The 15,361-nt window shown below is 50.4% G+C and overlaps 4 protein-coding genes across 5 annotated transcripts in view; 2 read left to right on the top strand and 2 right to left on the bottom strand.

Annotated features, from left to right (window-relative positions):
- Window positions 1-3,750, top strand: part of ZSWIM3 (zinc finger SWIM-type containing 3) — a 16,919-nt gene extending 13,169 nt beyond the window's left edge. For both annotated transcript variants that reach the window (XM_003787653.2, XM_023512050.1), the window contains exon 2: window positions 1,384-3,750. In XM_003787653.2, the coding sequence (XP_003787701.1) occupies window positions 1,384-3,349 (1,966 nt within the window). In that variant the 3' untranslated portion in view covers window positions 3,350-3,750. The remainder of the gene's footprint in view (window positions 1-1,383) is intronic.
- Window positions 3,751-5,238: 1,488 nt separating this feature from the next.
- Window positions 5,239-8,230, top strand: ZSWIM1 (zinc finger SWIM-type containing 1). The gene is made up of 2 exons (XM_012803843.2): window positions 5,239-5,355; window positions 6,281-8,230. Exon 2 carries the CDS (start codon window positions 6,414-6,416, stop codon window positions 7,782-7,784), a length of 1,371 nt encoding a protein of 456 aa, XP_012659297.1. The 5' UTR covers window positions 5,239-5,355; window positions 6,281-6,413; the 3' UTR covers window positions 7,785-8,230.
- Window positions 8,231-9,207: 977 nt separating this feature from the next.
- SPATA25 (spermatogenesis associated 25) lies at window positions 9,208-10,318 on the bottom strand. Its single transcript, XM_003787655.3, has 2 exons — window positions 10,226-10,318; window positions 9,208-9,850 (listed from the first exon to the last, which is right to left on the bottom strand). The coding sequence occupies exons 1-2, from the start codon at window positions 10,278-10,280 to the stop codon at window positions 9,228-9,230; spliced, it is 678 nt and encodes a 225-aa protein (XP_003787703.1). The 5' UTR covers window positions 10,281-10,318; the 3' UTR covers window positions 9,208-9,227.
- Window positions 10,319-11,525: 1,207 nt separating this feature from the next.
- NEURL2 (neuralized E3 ubiquitin protein ligase 2) lies at window positions 11,526-15,356 on the bottom strand. Its single transcript, XM_003787656.3, has 2 exons — window positions 14,321-15,356; window positions 11,526-11,765 (listed from the first exon to the last, which is right to left on the bottom strand). Exons 1-2 carry the CDS (start codon window positions 15,060-15,062, stop codon window positions 11,650-11,652), a joined length of 858 nt encoding a protein of 285 aa, XP_003787704.1. The 5' UTR covers window positions 15,063-15,356; the 3' UTR covers window positions 11,526-11,649.
- Window positions 15,357-15,361: the final 5 nt, after the last annotated feature.

Consider the following 15,361-nt stretch of genomic DNA (forward strand, 5'->3'; position numbering starts at 1 on the left):
AAAAAAAAAAAAAAGTTTGAGGTTACTGTGAGCTATGACACCAACTGCACTCTACCAAGGGGTGACATAGTGAGACTGTCTCAAAAAAGAAAAGAATAATCACTGTGGCTTTTATTAAGCATCCACAAAAGATTTCCAGAGAAGGTGAGACCTGATTTGGGGCTTGAAGCATGGGTTGAATAGGGGTGGGAAAAGAAAATGAAGAAATATTCAATTTAATTATTCCTCTTTGTTTGAATCTTTATTTTCAGCTTAGAAACTAGTAAGGACCTTAAAGATTATCTAGCCCCATGTTTAGCAAACATGGGTATCTAAAGCCTGTAATCCTAGCACTCTGGGGGCTGAGGTGAGTGGATTACTTGAGCTCAGGAGTTCCAGACCAGCCTGAGCAAGAGTGAGACCCCATCTCTATTAAAAATAGAACCACAAACTGGGTGTGGTGGTGGGCACCTGTAGTCCCAGCTATTTGGGAGGCTGAGGCAAGGGGATCGCTTGAGCCCAAGACTTTGAGTTTGCTTTGAGCTATGACACCATGGCACTCTACCCAAGGCAATAGAGTGAGATTCTGTCTCAAAATATAAAATAAAAGAAAGAAAGAAAACTGAATTCTCTCCAAATGCTCTCTAATCCTGGAGGACCCTGAGAGCTCAGCTGAGAACCACTGATCCAGCCCAGTATACTCCAGCCTTGCTTTCAACCTTGCTTTCCACCTCTGGAGGAGGAAGAAAAGGGAGTAGCTTCCAAAGGACAGGAGTGACCCGGACTTTCTTTTTTTTGAGACAGAGTTTCACTGTATTGCCTTCCACAGAAGGCCATGGCATCATAGCTCACAGCAACCCCAAACTCTTGGGCTCAAGTGATCCTCTTGCCTCAGCCTCCCAAGTAGCTGGGACTACAGGCGCCTGCCAAATGCCTGGCTAATTTTTCTATTTTTAGTAGAGACGGGGTCTTGCTCTTGCTCAAGCTGGTCTCAAACTCCTGAGCTCAGGCAATCCACCCACTTTGGCCTCCCAGAGTGCTAGGATTACAGGCGCAAGACAGGGACGTTTTAAACAGAGGGTAACCAACTCTCTCTCTGCTGCTGCCTCTTGTCTGATTTCTCTTGTATCCTGCCCCAGATTGAATTGTTGGCAGCAACAGACGGCAACGGAGAGAATGAAAGGAGTTGGGGCTAAGAATTGCTGTAGAGGAACACGAGAGGGCTGTATTTGGAGAGGGTCTTGAAAAAGCAGGATACTCTGGGATCAGAAAGAGGATACAAATCTTCCATCCTTAACTCTATACTACATTGTTGTTTCTTAGCCAATATAAATCCCTACAGGATTTTATCTTTATGGAGGAAGTGGTCAGCACCTTTCTTATTGTCATTTCTACCTTCCCTAGATATGTGCAGGTGAAGTTTGTCTGTATCCGGACCCAGTCAAATAGGAAGAGAACACGGGAGGCGGACGTGTGCCCAGCGTATGTGCTCCTCAGGTACAACGAGAGGTTAGATAGACTGTTCATCAGTGAACTAAACACCCAGCATATGCATGGTAACTCCAAAACCGCTGGTGCTGGAGGAGACACTGCTGGCAAATCTCAAAAGAAAATGTGCCTACAGAAACTCCAGCCTGTCCAACCCACAATCATTAAAGACCTTGACACTGGAAAGTCCCCTGTCGAAACGCTGTTCTGCCTAGAGAATGTACAAGTGCCCTCGAAGCCAGAGCAGGAAGGCATCACTCCTTCTGACCTGGCCAAGATAGCAAATGTGATGAAGAACTTTCTTAAGGTAGACGAGGGTTCCATGGCTTCCTTCAGTGTGGGTGACAGCCAAGACCTGGACCGCCTCAGCTTCCAGAGCAGCAAAATGAGTGACCTGTTCATCCGCTTCCCAGAGAATCTCTTGCTACACCGGGTGGAGAATGCCCAGGGCCACGTCCTCTATGCTTTCTTGGTGGAGAACAAGGAACGGGAAGGTCGAGTGGTACACTTTGCTGTGCTCAAGGCGGAGACAGCCACCTCCGTGGCCAAGATGCTAAGCATCTTCACTGAGTTCAACTCTGATTGGCCCAAGGTCAAGGTGGTCTTTGTGGACCCTTCATTCCCTCACCGGGCCATCCTGCAGGAGATCTTCCCTGCTGCCCGCATCCTCCTTTCCATCTACCACACCACCCGCCTCTTGGAGAAGAAGTTGCATCGTAGTTCGGCAAATCCATCTTTTAAAAGGCTCATGAAGGAAGCCCTGCGGGAGGCTGTGTTTATCACTTCTGATGCCAGCTTGAAAAATCTCTGTCAGATGTCCCAGGCCCTACTAGATGAGGATCTCTTCAACTTCCTACAGACCCACTGGTTCACCTGTGAACTGCTGTGGTACATGCATGTCAGGAAGGGCCTGCATGCGTGTAACACCTACATGGACAGCCTAGATATTGTCACCAGCAAGGTGTCAAGCCTGTTCCGGAAACAGCAATCCCTGCTGGACTGCATCCTCTGCTTTGTAGATTACATTGACTTCTTTAATATCAAAGGCTTGAAGAACTTGCCCACAGCTCCTCCCAAGTTAAAGAGAGCTCGGCCAGCAAGCATGGGACCAAAGTCTAAGAAAGCTTTTGGAATCTGTGGGGGGACCCTCACCAGAGTCCCTGTGGAAGAGACAAAACCGAACTCACAGCAGGTGCAGCTGGAGCAGCAGCCACAGGTGCAGCCCCCCCAGGCTGGCATGTTAGACACCTTGCACCAGACTGGCTCTGAACTAGCTTATAAGCTGTGCCACAATGAGTGGGAGGTGGTACAGAACTCCACCCACCTGGTGGAAATGGCTGGCTCGTCAGTGGACGTGCAGCTGCTAGAGGACTCCCACCAGGTTAGCAAAGATGGCTGTAGCTGCAGCTGTTACTTTCAGCAATGGTACCGCCTGCCATGCCGGCACATTTTGGCCCTGCTGCACACCAGCCAGCAGCCGGTTGATGAAGCCATGGTGTGTCGCAGGTGGCAGAAGAAGTACCAGCACCTCCTTGGGCCCAGTGGAGAGTTGCAGGACCATAGTGTGGTCCCAGACACAAGCCAGCCTGAGAGGGAGGGACGAAACAACATGATTCAGGACCTAAGCAGGGAGCTGGCAAACCTGCTAATGCAGACTGAGGGGCCAGAGCTGGAAGAACGCTATTCCACCCTGCGCAAGATTGTGGACATCTGGGCTAACCCATGTCAGCCACCTGAGTCCAATCAGCAGCCAGGAGATTTCAAGGACGTGGGCTGCCTCCCTTTCCTCTGGGGAAAGCAAGAGGAAGGGGAAGGACTTCCTTCTGCTGCAGCCTTGATTCAGGACGCAATAATACATGGGACCAAAAATCCCTCTTCTTAGAAGTTTGAGAGTTCAAAGTGGGCAGGACAGGCTAGGGTTCAGCATTTTAGCTATTCCCTTCCTAGGTAGGGCTGGGAAGACTCTTACAATAGGGGGAGAAAGAACCCCACTGTGTAACAGTCCTTTCGATCCTACCTTTGGATTCCTTGGGACCCTCATTCAATGTTCAAGGCCAAAGTTATCTCCATGCTGAAAGGTCACCCATCTGTCTCCACCAACCTCTAAGATCAGATCTTATTCACCTTACAAAGATGAACCCCTGCCCCAGGATAGGGTGATACACAATGGGTCTGGTAAAAGGGCATGTTTTCAGGGACAGAGAGAAGGAGGAGGGTGATCTTTGGCTGTTGCTGCTGTTTATGAAAAGTCTGTTATTTGTTACTATTTTTATTTATATTAAATAAAGTTGTGTTTCATTTTTTTAAATAAATATGTTTCATTTTTTAAATAAAATCAAATAAGCAGGGGAAGTGTGTTTTGCTTGATCTGGGAAGGAAGAGGAATTGTAGAGCAGACCTCTGACTTCACTGTCAGGAAATGGGCACTCTAGTGTGGATTGATTAATTTTTGAGTGAAGGTATCACTGTCACCCAGACTGGAGTATAATGGCACGGTCACAGTTCCCTATAACTCAAACTCCTGGGCTCAAGGGATTCTCCTGCCTCAGCCTCCCAACTATCTGGGACTACAGATGCCCGCCACAATGCCCAGCTAATTTTTCTACTTAGTAGAGACAAGGTCGTGCTCAGGCTGGTCTCAGACTCCTGAGCTCAAGGTATTGCAGGAAGACAAGGCCCAATGGAGAGAAGAGCACCCAAACACCATGTTTATGAGGAAGAACTTTATTTCAGCCAGCAGAACAAAAGGCATAGAAGATTCAAAATGGCCAGGCCTCCTGGCCTGGTTTGTTCTTTCCTTTTTATGTCCAGTCAAAAAGTTCCAACCCAGGGATACCTTTCTCATTGGTCAGTTTGAATCAAGCAGGAGAAGCTGTTCCAGCCTCTACAGATCTACAGGATTTCACAGAAGCAGAAATTTCCAGGTCCCAGAAAGTTAAGTCTATAAATTCCTAAGAGCTGAGTCACCATGGAGAGGACCCTGCAGGTGTATCCTTGGGGTCTCTTTGAGAAGATGTCTGTTCTAAAATTCACCCTTCCCAGGTATCCTCTCAAAGAGATCCTCCCACCTCAGCTTCCTAGAATGCTAAGATTACAGGCTGCTACTTGGTAATCTTACTTATCTAAAGCCTGATAGCTACTCAGCTTCTAGGTCTGCCATCTTCAGGGAAACTGAGGACAAAAGATGGCAGCCAATCCACTCTTACACAACAGGTAGTTCACCAGGACCTTAAACAAATCACAGCACCATTCTGCACCTATTTGACTTGTAAAGTTTTGAAGGGAATTGGGCTAGACCAGCAAGATTTGGCTTGCTCAAGGTTATCTGAAATTCCCCAGCTACCAACCCTTTAAGGAGAGGCAAAACTTGAGGCCAGGGCCTCCATTTCTCCTCAAGGTGGAATGCACAGTACAATTACACCCTCTCCCAACCCCCAGTGGCTGTGGAGTTTGACACATTCGCAAAAAAAAAAAAGCTGATTTCTGTAAAATATTGCTATTTATTTTCCTTTTCATTTTCGGCCTTTGAGGGAGTTTCCATAATAACGTGCCCTTCCTGTTGTCTAGCCTGAAGGGAGGCTCAGAGTTCCAGCCTCCGGGCTCAGATGCAAGTGTCCTCGGGCTTTGATTGGTTATCGTCAGCCGAGCCCCTCGTAACCCTGGCAACACTACCCGCCCACAAATCGTCAGACCATGATTGGTCTGTAGACTAAAGACTGAACGCGAACTCCTCAGGCCATTGGTCTGTGTCACAGCGAGGCTGACGCTGTGGTTGGCAAATCTGGAAGTCACTCAGAGTCGGCAGGGTCAAATAGGGAGAAATGGCGACGGAGCCAGGCTGTGGGTGATTTCTGAAGGGGTGGAGGTGTGAAGCAGCTGATCACTGCGGTAAGCTATTACACAGCTTCCAAAGGGGTGGGAGGGTAACTTCTCATCTGGCTTCAGCCGTACTAGTACTATGAACGGGCATGGCACATCTCCCACCCTGGTTAAAAGTGAGAGGTCAAAGGCCATATTCCTTATCTGATCCTGGTTTATGGATTCCACGTGTGAGAAGCGGTCAGGATCCCGAGCCCAAAATTCAGCTTCCAGCTACTTGCAGGGTAATGGTAGGCAAGTCGCTTAACTTCTTTGAGCCTTAGTTTCTGACCTGTAAAATGGGCATAATAGCCCCGTGAAGGGCCAAACAGAGAGGAAACTTTGGAATAGAGCGTTGCAGTTAGTAGAGGGATATCAGTAGAGGCAGGAGAAACTATGCACGTTTGTTAGCCCCATTTTATGGTGGAAAGAATTGAGGCTCAGAGAAGGTCACTGACTTGCCCAAGATCACATAGCAAGTTTGGGGCAATTGCAGTTCTCTTATGTACACCAGGACCAAAGGACAAAATGGATGCCATCAAGTAATTTGTAAATATAAAGTACTTTACACATTTTAGGATGCAATCTTAGAAAATAGGCCATATGCAGCTCTAACCTTTACACCTACTTAAATCCCCTGGAACTGTATCTTCCATGGCTGGCTCATTTAGGTCTCAGCTCCGACTTCATCCTCCCCCCACCCAGAGAGGCAAGGCATTCTTTATCATCTTAACTACAATGTCCCTCCCTTCCCCAATTTGCTCTCTGACTACTCAGTTTTGTGGTCTTTATACCTTTGTGATCTAATATATCCTTGCTTATTTGTTTACATGTTTAGTGTTTATCCCTCCCTAAAATGGTGCTGACACATAATAAGTGTTCAACAAGTATTATCTGGATGAATAAAGAGGCAAGTCCCTACTGTCCTTTTAAGCCTCTGCTCCTCTCTCCACAGGCCCATCTTTGGGAAAACATCTGGGAACTACAGCCTCAGGCCTCAGCTTACTTGAAGTTTGAGAGACACAAAGCCTCCTGGACAGCAGCCTCAGCATTTTGATCTCAGCATTTAGCCATCTTCCATCTCCCCCATGTCCCTGACAATGATGAATGGGCTTCTGATTAAGAACTCAAGCCCACCTGTGCTGCTGCATCAGGTTACCAAGACTGCCCAGTTAGATACCTTCAACTTCCAGAGCTGCTTTATGCAGGGTGTCTTTGCCCGTTTCCCTGAGATCTTATTTATTCACCGGACCTATAACCCAAGGGGAAAGGTGTTATATACCTTCCTGGTGGATGGACCTCGGGTACAGCTAGAGGGTCATCTTGCCCGGGCAGTCTACTTTGCCATCCCTACCAAGGAGGATGCTGAAGGCCTGGCCCAGATGTTCCAGGTGTTCAAGAAATTTAACCCAGCATGGGAAAGAGTCTGTACTATCCTCGTGGATCCCTACTTTCTACCCCTGCCAACCCTAGCCATGGAGTTCCCCACAGCTGAGGTTCTGCTCTCAGCCTTCCACATTTGTAAGTTCCTCCAGGGCAAGTTCTATCAACTATCTCTTGAACAGCCTGTGGAAAGGGTGCTCCTGACTTCACTGCAGAGCACGATGTGCTCAGCCACAGCAGGCAACCTGAGAAAGCTGCATGCACTCATGAGCAACTGCATCCCCCCGGCTAAGCTGCCTGAGCTCCATGCACACTGCCTGCTCAACGACCGCATCTGGCTGGCCCACCGCTGGAGAAGCCAAACCGAGAGCAGCCACTACTTCCACAGCCTCGAAGTCACCACCCGCATCCTCAGCCAATTCTTTGGCACCACCCCATCTGAGAAACAAGGCTTGGCCTCTCTGTTCCGATACATGCAGCAGAACTCTGGAGACAAGGGAAGCTTTAACGTGGGCCTGAATCCCCAGGACAGTCTTACCCCTTCAGACACCAGCCCTGAGAGCCCCGAAATGGAGCAGTTGGTAGAATCCCTCATCCAGCACTCCCTCAATGCCATCTGCACAGCGCCAGCAGCCCAGCTCTGCCTGGGCGAGTTTGCTGTGGTCCAGAAATCCACACATCTCATCGGCTCTGGCTCAGAAAAGATGAATATACAGATCTTGGAAGACACTCACAAGGTGCAGCCCCAGCCCCCGGCCAGCTGCAGCTGCTACTTTAACCAAGCCTTCCACCTGCCCTGCCGCCACATCCTAGCCATGCTCAGTGCCCGCCACCAGGTGCTCCAGCCCGACATGTTGCCTGATCAATGGGCGACAGGCTGTGCCACCGGTTTAGACAACATCTTGGGCAGCAAGTGGAATGAGACTCTAGACAAGCACTTGGCAGTGACTCACCTCACTGAGGAGGTGGGTCGGCTCTTGCAGTACTGCAGCAAGGAGGAGTTTGAGCGGAGGTACAGTACCCTGCGGGAACTAGCCGACAGCTGGATTGGCCCTTATGAGCAGGTCCAACTCTGATTACTTACTCAGAGTAAGCATACTCCCAGAGGTGTGCATGCATGTGTACACACTCACATCCACCCTTACACACTCACACTAGCGTATTTCTGTGGGTCCTCTTTCCAGAATAAGGACCAAGGGTCTTCTAATCTACCATAGCCTGCTACCTAGAAGGTACCTAGCTCCCTAAGACAGAAATCAGCAAATCTTTTCTGTAAATGGGGCCTAACCAAGCAATTCCTGGTCTAAGATAAGAGATTGGGTGGTGAGATTGAGAGCTGGGGCTTGGCGACAGCTGCCTCAGTCATAAGATGACTCACCTGACCCATCTTCCTTGAGGAAGCTGGCCTGGGAGCTTTCCTGCAAAGGAAGAGGACCCTCTCCGGAGTTGGTTCAGCCAGGCTTCCAGCAATTTCCCCCCTCCCCCATCCTGGAGTCAATAAACTTGAATGTTACACAGTCCAGTACTTGTCTAGCTTTTTTGTTCTGTGGAGGGCAGTTTTGGAGTATGACACTGCACATGAATCCTGGTTCCTTCCGCTCCTGACTTTTGAGCCTGGTTCTGCCTTTTATTTTATTATTATTATTTTTTAGAGACAGAGTCTTACTTTGTCACCCTGCCTAGAGTGCTGTGGTGTCACAGCTCACAGCAACCTCTAACTCCTAGGCTTAGGTGATTCTTATCTCAGCCTCCCGAGTAGCTGGGACTACAGGCGCCGGCCACAACACTCAGCTATTTTTTTTGTTGCAGTTTGGCTGGGGCTGGGTTTGAACCCACCACCCTTGATATATGGGGCGGCACCCTACTCACTGAGCCACAGGCACTGCCCTGGTTCTGCCTTTTACTAGCTATAGGACTGGCCACATCTCCTCTCTTAAGCTTCAGTTTGATTTGACTATATAAATGGGGCTTCCCACAGGGTCAGTAAGACACACCTAGTGAGTATTCAACTAAGTATTAATTTTCCTTGCTTGCTTAACAGTCCTATGACCTGCCTCCAACATGCTGGGAAATTTCAGGCAAGAGGGGAATTCACATAGCCTAGGAGGTTGTACAAGAAATTTTGATCAAGTACTCCGGGAGACTGAGGCAAGAGAATCGCTTAAGCTCAAGAGTTTGAGGTCACTGTGAGCTGTGACATCACAGCACTCTACCAAGGGTGACATATTGAGACTATCTCAAAGAAAAAAAATTTGATCAAGTCCTTAGAACAATATAAAAGCAGCCTTGACTCCAAACAAGGCCTCCACCTCCTATCTCTCTGATGAGACCTATCTCCTGTCTTAGTGGTATCTGGAAAAACTTCCTAGGGTCTGGAAGTCCCTAATGAAGGACTGAAATTTGTCAAAATGGCTCAACCATCCACCCTATTGTTGTCCTTGCCATAGGCGCTCCCAACCCTGTCTGCCCAAGAACCATACGGAAAAGCCACCCTATGTGTCCGGTGCTATTTCATCCAGCTACAAGCAGGAGCCAGGAGGCTGGCCCCTCCTGGATCTCACTAGGGGCATCTGCCCAGAGGCTGCGTGAGGGTGTGCCTGCTCCCACCGGGCGCCCTCCACAGCTCCCTCTGGCTCCGGATGGGCGGTCATGAAAGCTTGAGCAGCCCGGATCAGGTCCTCTTCCCGCAGGCCTGGGACGGGCACGGTGGGGATGCCAGCGATCATCATAGCCAGGGTAAGGATGCAGATGTCGGGCTGGGAGCCAGCCTCCTTCCCTCCTGCTTCAGAGGGCATTGGCAGAACTCCCGGTGACAGCCCACACAGCAGCAGGGGCCCAGGCCTGCTGGGGCCACCCAGGTGGGGAGCTCTGTTTCTGGAGCAGCCATCCTCCCAGCCCATGCTCTCTGGCTGCCTCACGTGGGGGAATTTGTGGCAGTATCGGCTGTACTCCTTTCTCCGCAGTGTCTCCCAGCTAGCCCCCCCAGGGCAGCCCCTGGCTTCTGGCATTGTCAGGGCTGGGCCCCAGGCCTGGGCAACAGGTGCCACCTGCTCAGCTTTCTGGCCTAGTCCACCAGAGGCCACCACCACTGGCTCTACAGGACTGTAGAGGCCAAGGGATGAGCCTGGAGAAGCAGCCCCACCTGCAGAGACAAGAATGAGATGGAATGTTATTCTTGGTCTCCATCAGGAGTAGGCCCTGAGGGGCAGGGCACAGGAGCAGAGCTTGGGAGCAGAAGCAATTAAGACCAGCCCAAGAGGACTGTGTAGAGATTGGGAATGAGGCGTTACTCATAGCCATACTCCAGTCCCCAACACTGAGGAGGTGATTGGTGAAATGCTTGTTGAATGAATGAGTGAGCAAGTGGGTATTTATTCATTGGCAAGGACCTTTGGGATGGCTTTTCTTCTAAGAGAATTAACCCTGGGCCAGCCCCCCAATGCCCAGCAGAACCTCCACCTCCCCAGAGCAAGAAAGCAAATTCTCAAGGGAAGTTGCGGTGCCCTCCCCCCCTCACCTTGACCAGAAGGCAGAAGACCGTGATGAGTCTGTGGAGACAAGAAGTAGGACATGGCTGGCCCAAAGCTCCTGTTTGTGAGGGAATAGTCATCTGCCTCCTGTCCTCTCTTCTCTACCCTTCTGGAATGTCACCTCATAATTCCTCCCCTTTACACCTGGAACCCACCTCACAGCATTGACCTGTTCATTCTAGAATCCATACATGACAATAGGATGGAGTTAAAAGAGCCCTGGACCAGAACCTGGGTGTTCTAGGTTCTTGTGTCCTTACCTTGGGGAAGTCACCTGGACAGTTTTGTTCCTGATCTCTTTATCTGTAAAGTGAGAGTAACTACCTATTACCTCAATAAGAGTCACAAGGATGAAATGAGATCACTTGTAAGGAAGTAAATGATCAAAAATGGAAATAAAGGAGGCGAATGCTTCATGCCTGGGTAGTGTGTGTCCTAGGGTCAGGCCCAGATAGCAATCTTTTTCAAAGTTCCTGGAGTGATTATAATATGTACCGAAGTTAGAATCTCTTTTAGGAAAATGCTTCTCAACTCTGGTTGTACATTACAGTCTCTAGGGAAACTTTTACAAAAAACAAGGTCTAGGCCTTTCATCTCCAACAAATCAAATGAGAATCTCTAGAGATGGGGTGTGGGACATCAACATTCTGCATCCCAGTGATGCTTAACAAGTAGCCAGACTAAGAACCCCTGGTAGATGATGTCTAAAATGCTCTCTCAGCCAGACATGGTGGCTCACACCCGTAATCCTAGCACTCTGGGAGTCTGAGGCAGGCACCTATAATCCCAGCTATTCCAGAGGCTGAGGCAAGAGAATCACTTGGGCCTAAGATTTGAGGTTGCTGTGAGCTATGATGACACAGCACTCTACCAAGGGTGACAAAATGAGACTGTCTCAAAAAAATAAAATAGGGTGGTGCCTGTGGCTCAGTGAGTAGGGCACTGGCCCCATATACCATGGGTGGTAGGTTCAAACCCAGCCCTGGCCAAACTGCAACAACAACAAAAAAATAGCTGAGCATTGTGGCAGACGCCTGTAGTTCCAGCTACTTGGGAGGCTGAGGCTAGAGAATCACCCAAGCCCAAGAGCTGGAGGTTGCTATGAGCTGTGATGCCACAGCACTCTACCAAGGGCAACATAGTGAAACTCTGTCTCTAAATAAATAAATAAATGAAAAATAATAAAATAAATAAAATAAAATACTCTCTCTTGCTCTGACCTGCTCACCCAGAGTGATTCTAAAAGAAATGCCTCTCACAGGCTGTAGGGACAAGGAGACCCTCCAGTGTGTTAACATTAGCTGTGTTTATTTCTGGTCCTGCCTGGCAGCAGTGTGGCCAGTTTCAGACCAGCCCCAGCTCTGGGGCCAGGATGCATTCCTATGGTCCTGCTTCAGGGGACTGCAGACCTTCACTCATACTTGCAGAAATCCTTAAGTCCTTTGGGCAGGTGGAGCCCATCAATGGCCAGGCGGTGCACCACGCTCCTCTGGATCACTAGGCGGCACAGAGTCTGCAGGGATGGCACTGTGGGAAGAAGGGTTGTCAAAGGCAAACAAAACTGAAGGGTGGGTCTGAGACCAAGACCCAGAAGATCTAGATCTTGGCCTCTACTTTGCCATTAACCTAGAGAAGTCCTTTTTGCCTCTGGGCCCCAGCATGCTTCATGGGGCTGTTTATGTGGCTGAAATAAGCACCTCTGGCTCAGCGCCTATGGCTCAAGCGGCTAAGGCGCCAGCCACATACACCTAAGGTGGCAGGTTCGAATCCCCAGCCCGGGCCTGCCAAATAACAATGACGGCTGCAACCAAAAAATGGCCAGGCGTTGTGGCGGGCGCCTGTAGTCCCAGCTACTTGGGAGGCTGAGGCAGGAGACTCGCTTGAGCCCAGGAGTTGGAGGTTGCTGTGAGCGTGATGCCATGGCACTCTACCCAGGGGGATAGCTTGAGGCTCCATCTCAAAAAAAAAAAAAGAAAGAAAGAAGCACCTCTTCCTGAAAACTATTACAATGCCTCAGCCTTGTTCCAATCCTAGCACTCAGCATAGTCCCTTCCCCCTTCATTTAGCTTCTGGGGGCAGGGTAGTGCCTGATTTGCCTGTGCAACCACAGCCTCCAGCACAGACTCGGCAAGGTGGGCTCCAGTTCACTGAATCTGAGAAACATGAGCAAAGTTATAAATAAAATGCTTAAAGGGCTATAAGGAAACAAACCTCAGGGTTAAGAAGCTCTCAGTCTGAGGTCTATAATGCATCTAAACCAATGTCCCCAAATCTATTAGCATTTTTCTTTCTTTTTTTTTTTTGAGACAGAGTCTCACTATGTTGCCCTCAGTAGAGTGCTAAGGCGTCATAGCTCCCAGCAACCTCATACTCTTAGGCTCAAGTGATTCTCTTGCCTCAGCCTCCCAAATAGCTGGGACTATAGGCACCCGCCACAGCACCTGGCTATTTTTTTAGAGATAAGGGGTTCTCCCTCTAGCTCAGGTTGGTCTTGAAACTGTGAGCTCAGGCAATCCACCCACCTCAGCCTCCCAGAGTGCTAGGATTACAGGTGTGAGTCACAGCACCTTACCTGGCCTTATAAGCATTTTCCTTTTCTTTTCTTTCTTTCTTTCTTTCTTTTTTTTTTTCTTTTAGAGATAGAGTTTCATTTTGTCGCCCTCGGTAGAGTGCAATGGCATCACAGCTCACAGCAACCTCCAGCTCTTGGGCTTAGGTGATTCTCTTGCCTCAGCCTCCCAATTAGCTGGGACTACAGGTGCCCACCACAACGCCCAGCTATTTTGTTGTTGTTGTTGTAGTTTGGCCAGGCTTGAACCTGCCACCCTTGGTATATAGGACCAGCGCCCTACTCACTGAGCCACAGGCGCCACCCTATAAGCATTTTTCTAATAAAAAGAGTACACCATTCTCAAAGAGGCCAGATCTAAACTTAATTTAGGGCCAGACATGGTGGCTCACGCCTGTAATCCTAGCACTCTGGGACACCAAGGCTGGGTGGACTGCTTGAGCTCAGGATTTTTTTTTTTTGAGACAGAGCCTCAAGCTGTCCCCCTGGGTAGAGTGCCATGGCATCACAGCTCACAGCAACCTCCAACTCCTGAGCTCAAGCAAGTCTCCTGCCTCAGCCTCCCAAGTAGCTGGGACCACACGCGCCCGCCATAATGCCCAGCTATTTTTTGGTTGCAGCCGTCATTGTCGTTTGGCGGCCCGGGCTGGATTCGAACCCGCCAGCTCAGGTGTATGTGGCTGGTGCCTTAGCTGCTTGAGCCACAGGCACTGAGTCATGAGCTCAGGAATTTGAGTCCAGCCTGAGCTACAGCAAGACATTGTCTCTAAAAAATAGCCAGGCATTGTGACAGGCACCTGTAGTCCCAACGACTTGGGAGTCTGAGGTAAGAGGATCATTTGAGCCCAAGAGGGACAAAGTAAGACTGTCTCAGAACAAAACAAACAAACAAAAAACACCTTAATTTAGAATCCCTGCTCTGGCTGGGGGCAATGACTCATGCCTCCTATAATCCTAGCACTCTGGGAGGCCTAGGGGGAGGGATTGCCTGAGCTCAGGAGTTCTAGATCAGCCTGAGCAAGAGAGAGACCCTATATCTAAAAACTAGCCAGGCATTGTGCTGGGCACCTATAGTCCCAACTACTTGGGAGTCTAAGGCAAGGGAATCAGGTAAGCCCAAGAGTTTGAGGTTGCTGTGAGCATGACACCACCGTACTCTGCGGAGGGGGACATAGTGAGACTCTGTCTCTATAAATAAATAAATATTAAAAGCTGGCCTTTTCCCACAGAATCATCTTGGCACCTTTATGGAAAAAAAGAAAAAGAATCCCTGCCCTAGGAATGAAAAGGGAGAAATTGTAAGGGCATCTTAACAAGGTGGCTATGCTCAGACCCAGAGCCAGGTAGTGACTTGTGCAAGATCACATACAGAGATGTATTTTAAGCCAGATATTCACACTTTTAAAATAGTGCAGGACAGACAAGGCCTAGCTAGCTGTCCAGGGAGTCCTAGTAGATTCCTGTCCCCACAGTGGACCAGGAGGGGTCACTGCCCACGGAGCGAGATACCTACATCCATACTCAAGCTGGACCAGGCGCACGCTCTTGGTGGAGGCAAATACGTCCACCACTGCGTAGAGGGGCTGAGCAGCTGGCAGCCCCTTTGCACTTGGGCCCATGTCCTCGCCGTTGATGACGATGTGCATGTCGGCAGTGCCATCCGGGCGTGGACAGAAGAGGACTCCCAGGCGGCTACGGCGCGCGGTCGGAGGCAGCACGTTCAGCTCATAGAGCTGGTCCAAGAGGTGGCTGTAGAGCCCTGGGCGGCTGCGGCCCACCAGGCGATCCCGGGGAATGCGAAACTGCTCAATGCACAGATACGGTTCCACCATCAGGGCCGGGGGCCGGCTGGGGACCGCTGCCTCTGTCTCCGGATGGCCCTCCTGGGGTACACGGTTGTGGTGGCGCGTGATAGCAAAGACCCAGGTGTGGCCTAGGCTGGCCAGGTCGGGTAGCGAAAACTCTGGCACGGCGGCCAGACTGGCGGGGTCCAGCGCAGTCAGACCGAGGCGCAGATGACCGCACCAGCCTAGCTCTTTCTCCTCGATCTCGACCAGGAATAACTGACCCGGGGCCAGAGGCTCGCTACTGAAGCACAAGCCGTGGGCGAAGCTCTCCACGCGTGTGGCCCGTGTCCCAGTGGAGTCCACGCGGATGTTGGCACCGTGCACGCGGTGGAAGCGGGTCGGAGGGGGTTCTGAAAGTGCAGGCCCCCGGGGTGCACCTAGCCCCACAGGGTCAGAGGGAGCAGCCATCTCCCGGCCATGAGGCTGGCCAGCAAGTGCCAGGAGCTATTTTGGGCTGCGGGCTCAGACAGTGACCACCAGGGGACCTTGTAAGGCATTTCTCCCACCCCGACTCCCTTCCCCAAGGCTCTGTCCAGGGGTCCTAGTGCCGCTTGCTCAGCCTTCCCGCCTAGAACTCAGCGAGGCTGGGGAACTTGGCAGCCTACAACAGGATCGCGGGAGCCTGGGCTATGACCTGCGAGGCCTCAGACCTTGACCCGGCATTGACCGCACCGCACTACCAGGCCCGCGGGAACCAAAGAGGGGCC

The sequence above is a fragment of the Otolemur garnettii genome, unplaced genomic scaffold, assembly GCF_000181295.1.
Source record: "Otolemur garnettii isolate 467f Iridium unplaced genomic scaffold, OtoGar3 scaffold00023, whole genome shotgun sequence".
Taxonomy (NCBI): Eukaryota; Metazoa; Chordata; class Mammalia; order Primates; family Galagidae; genus Otolemur; species Otolemur garnettii.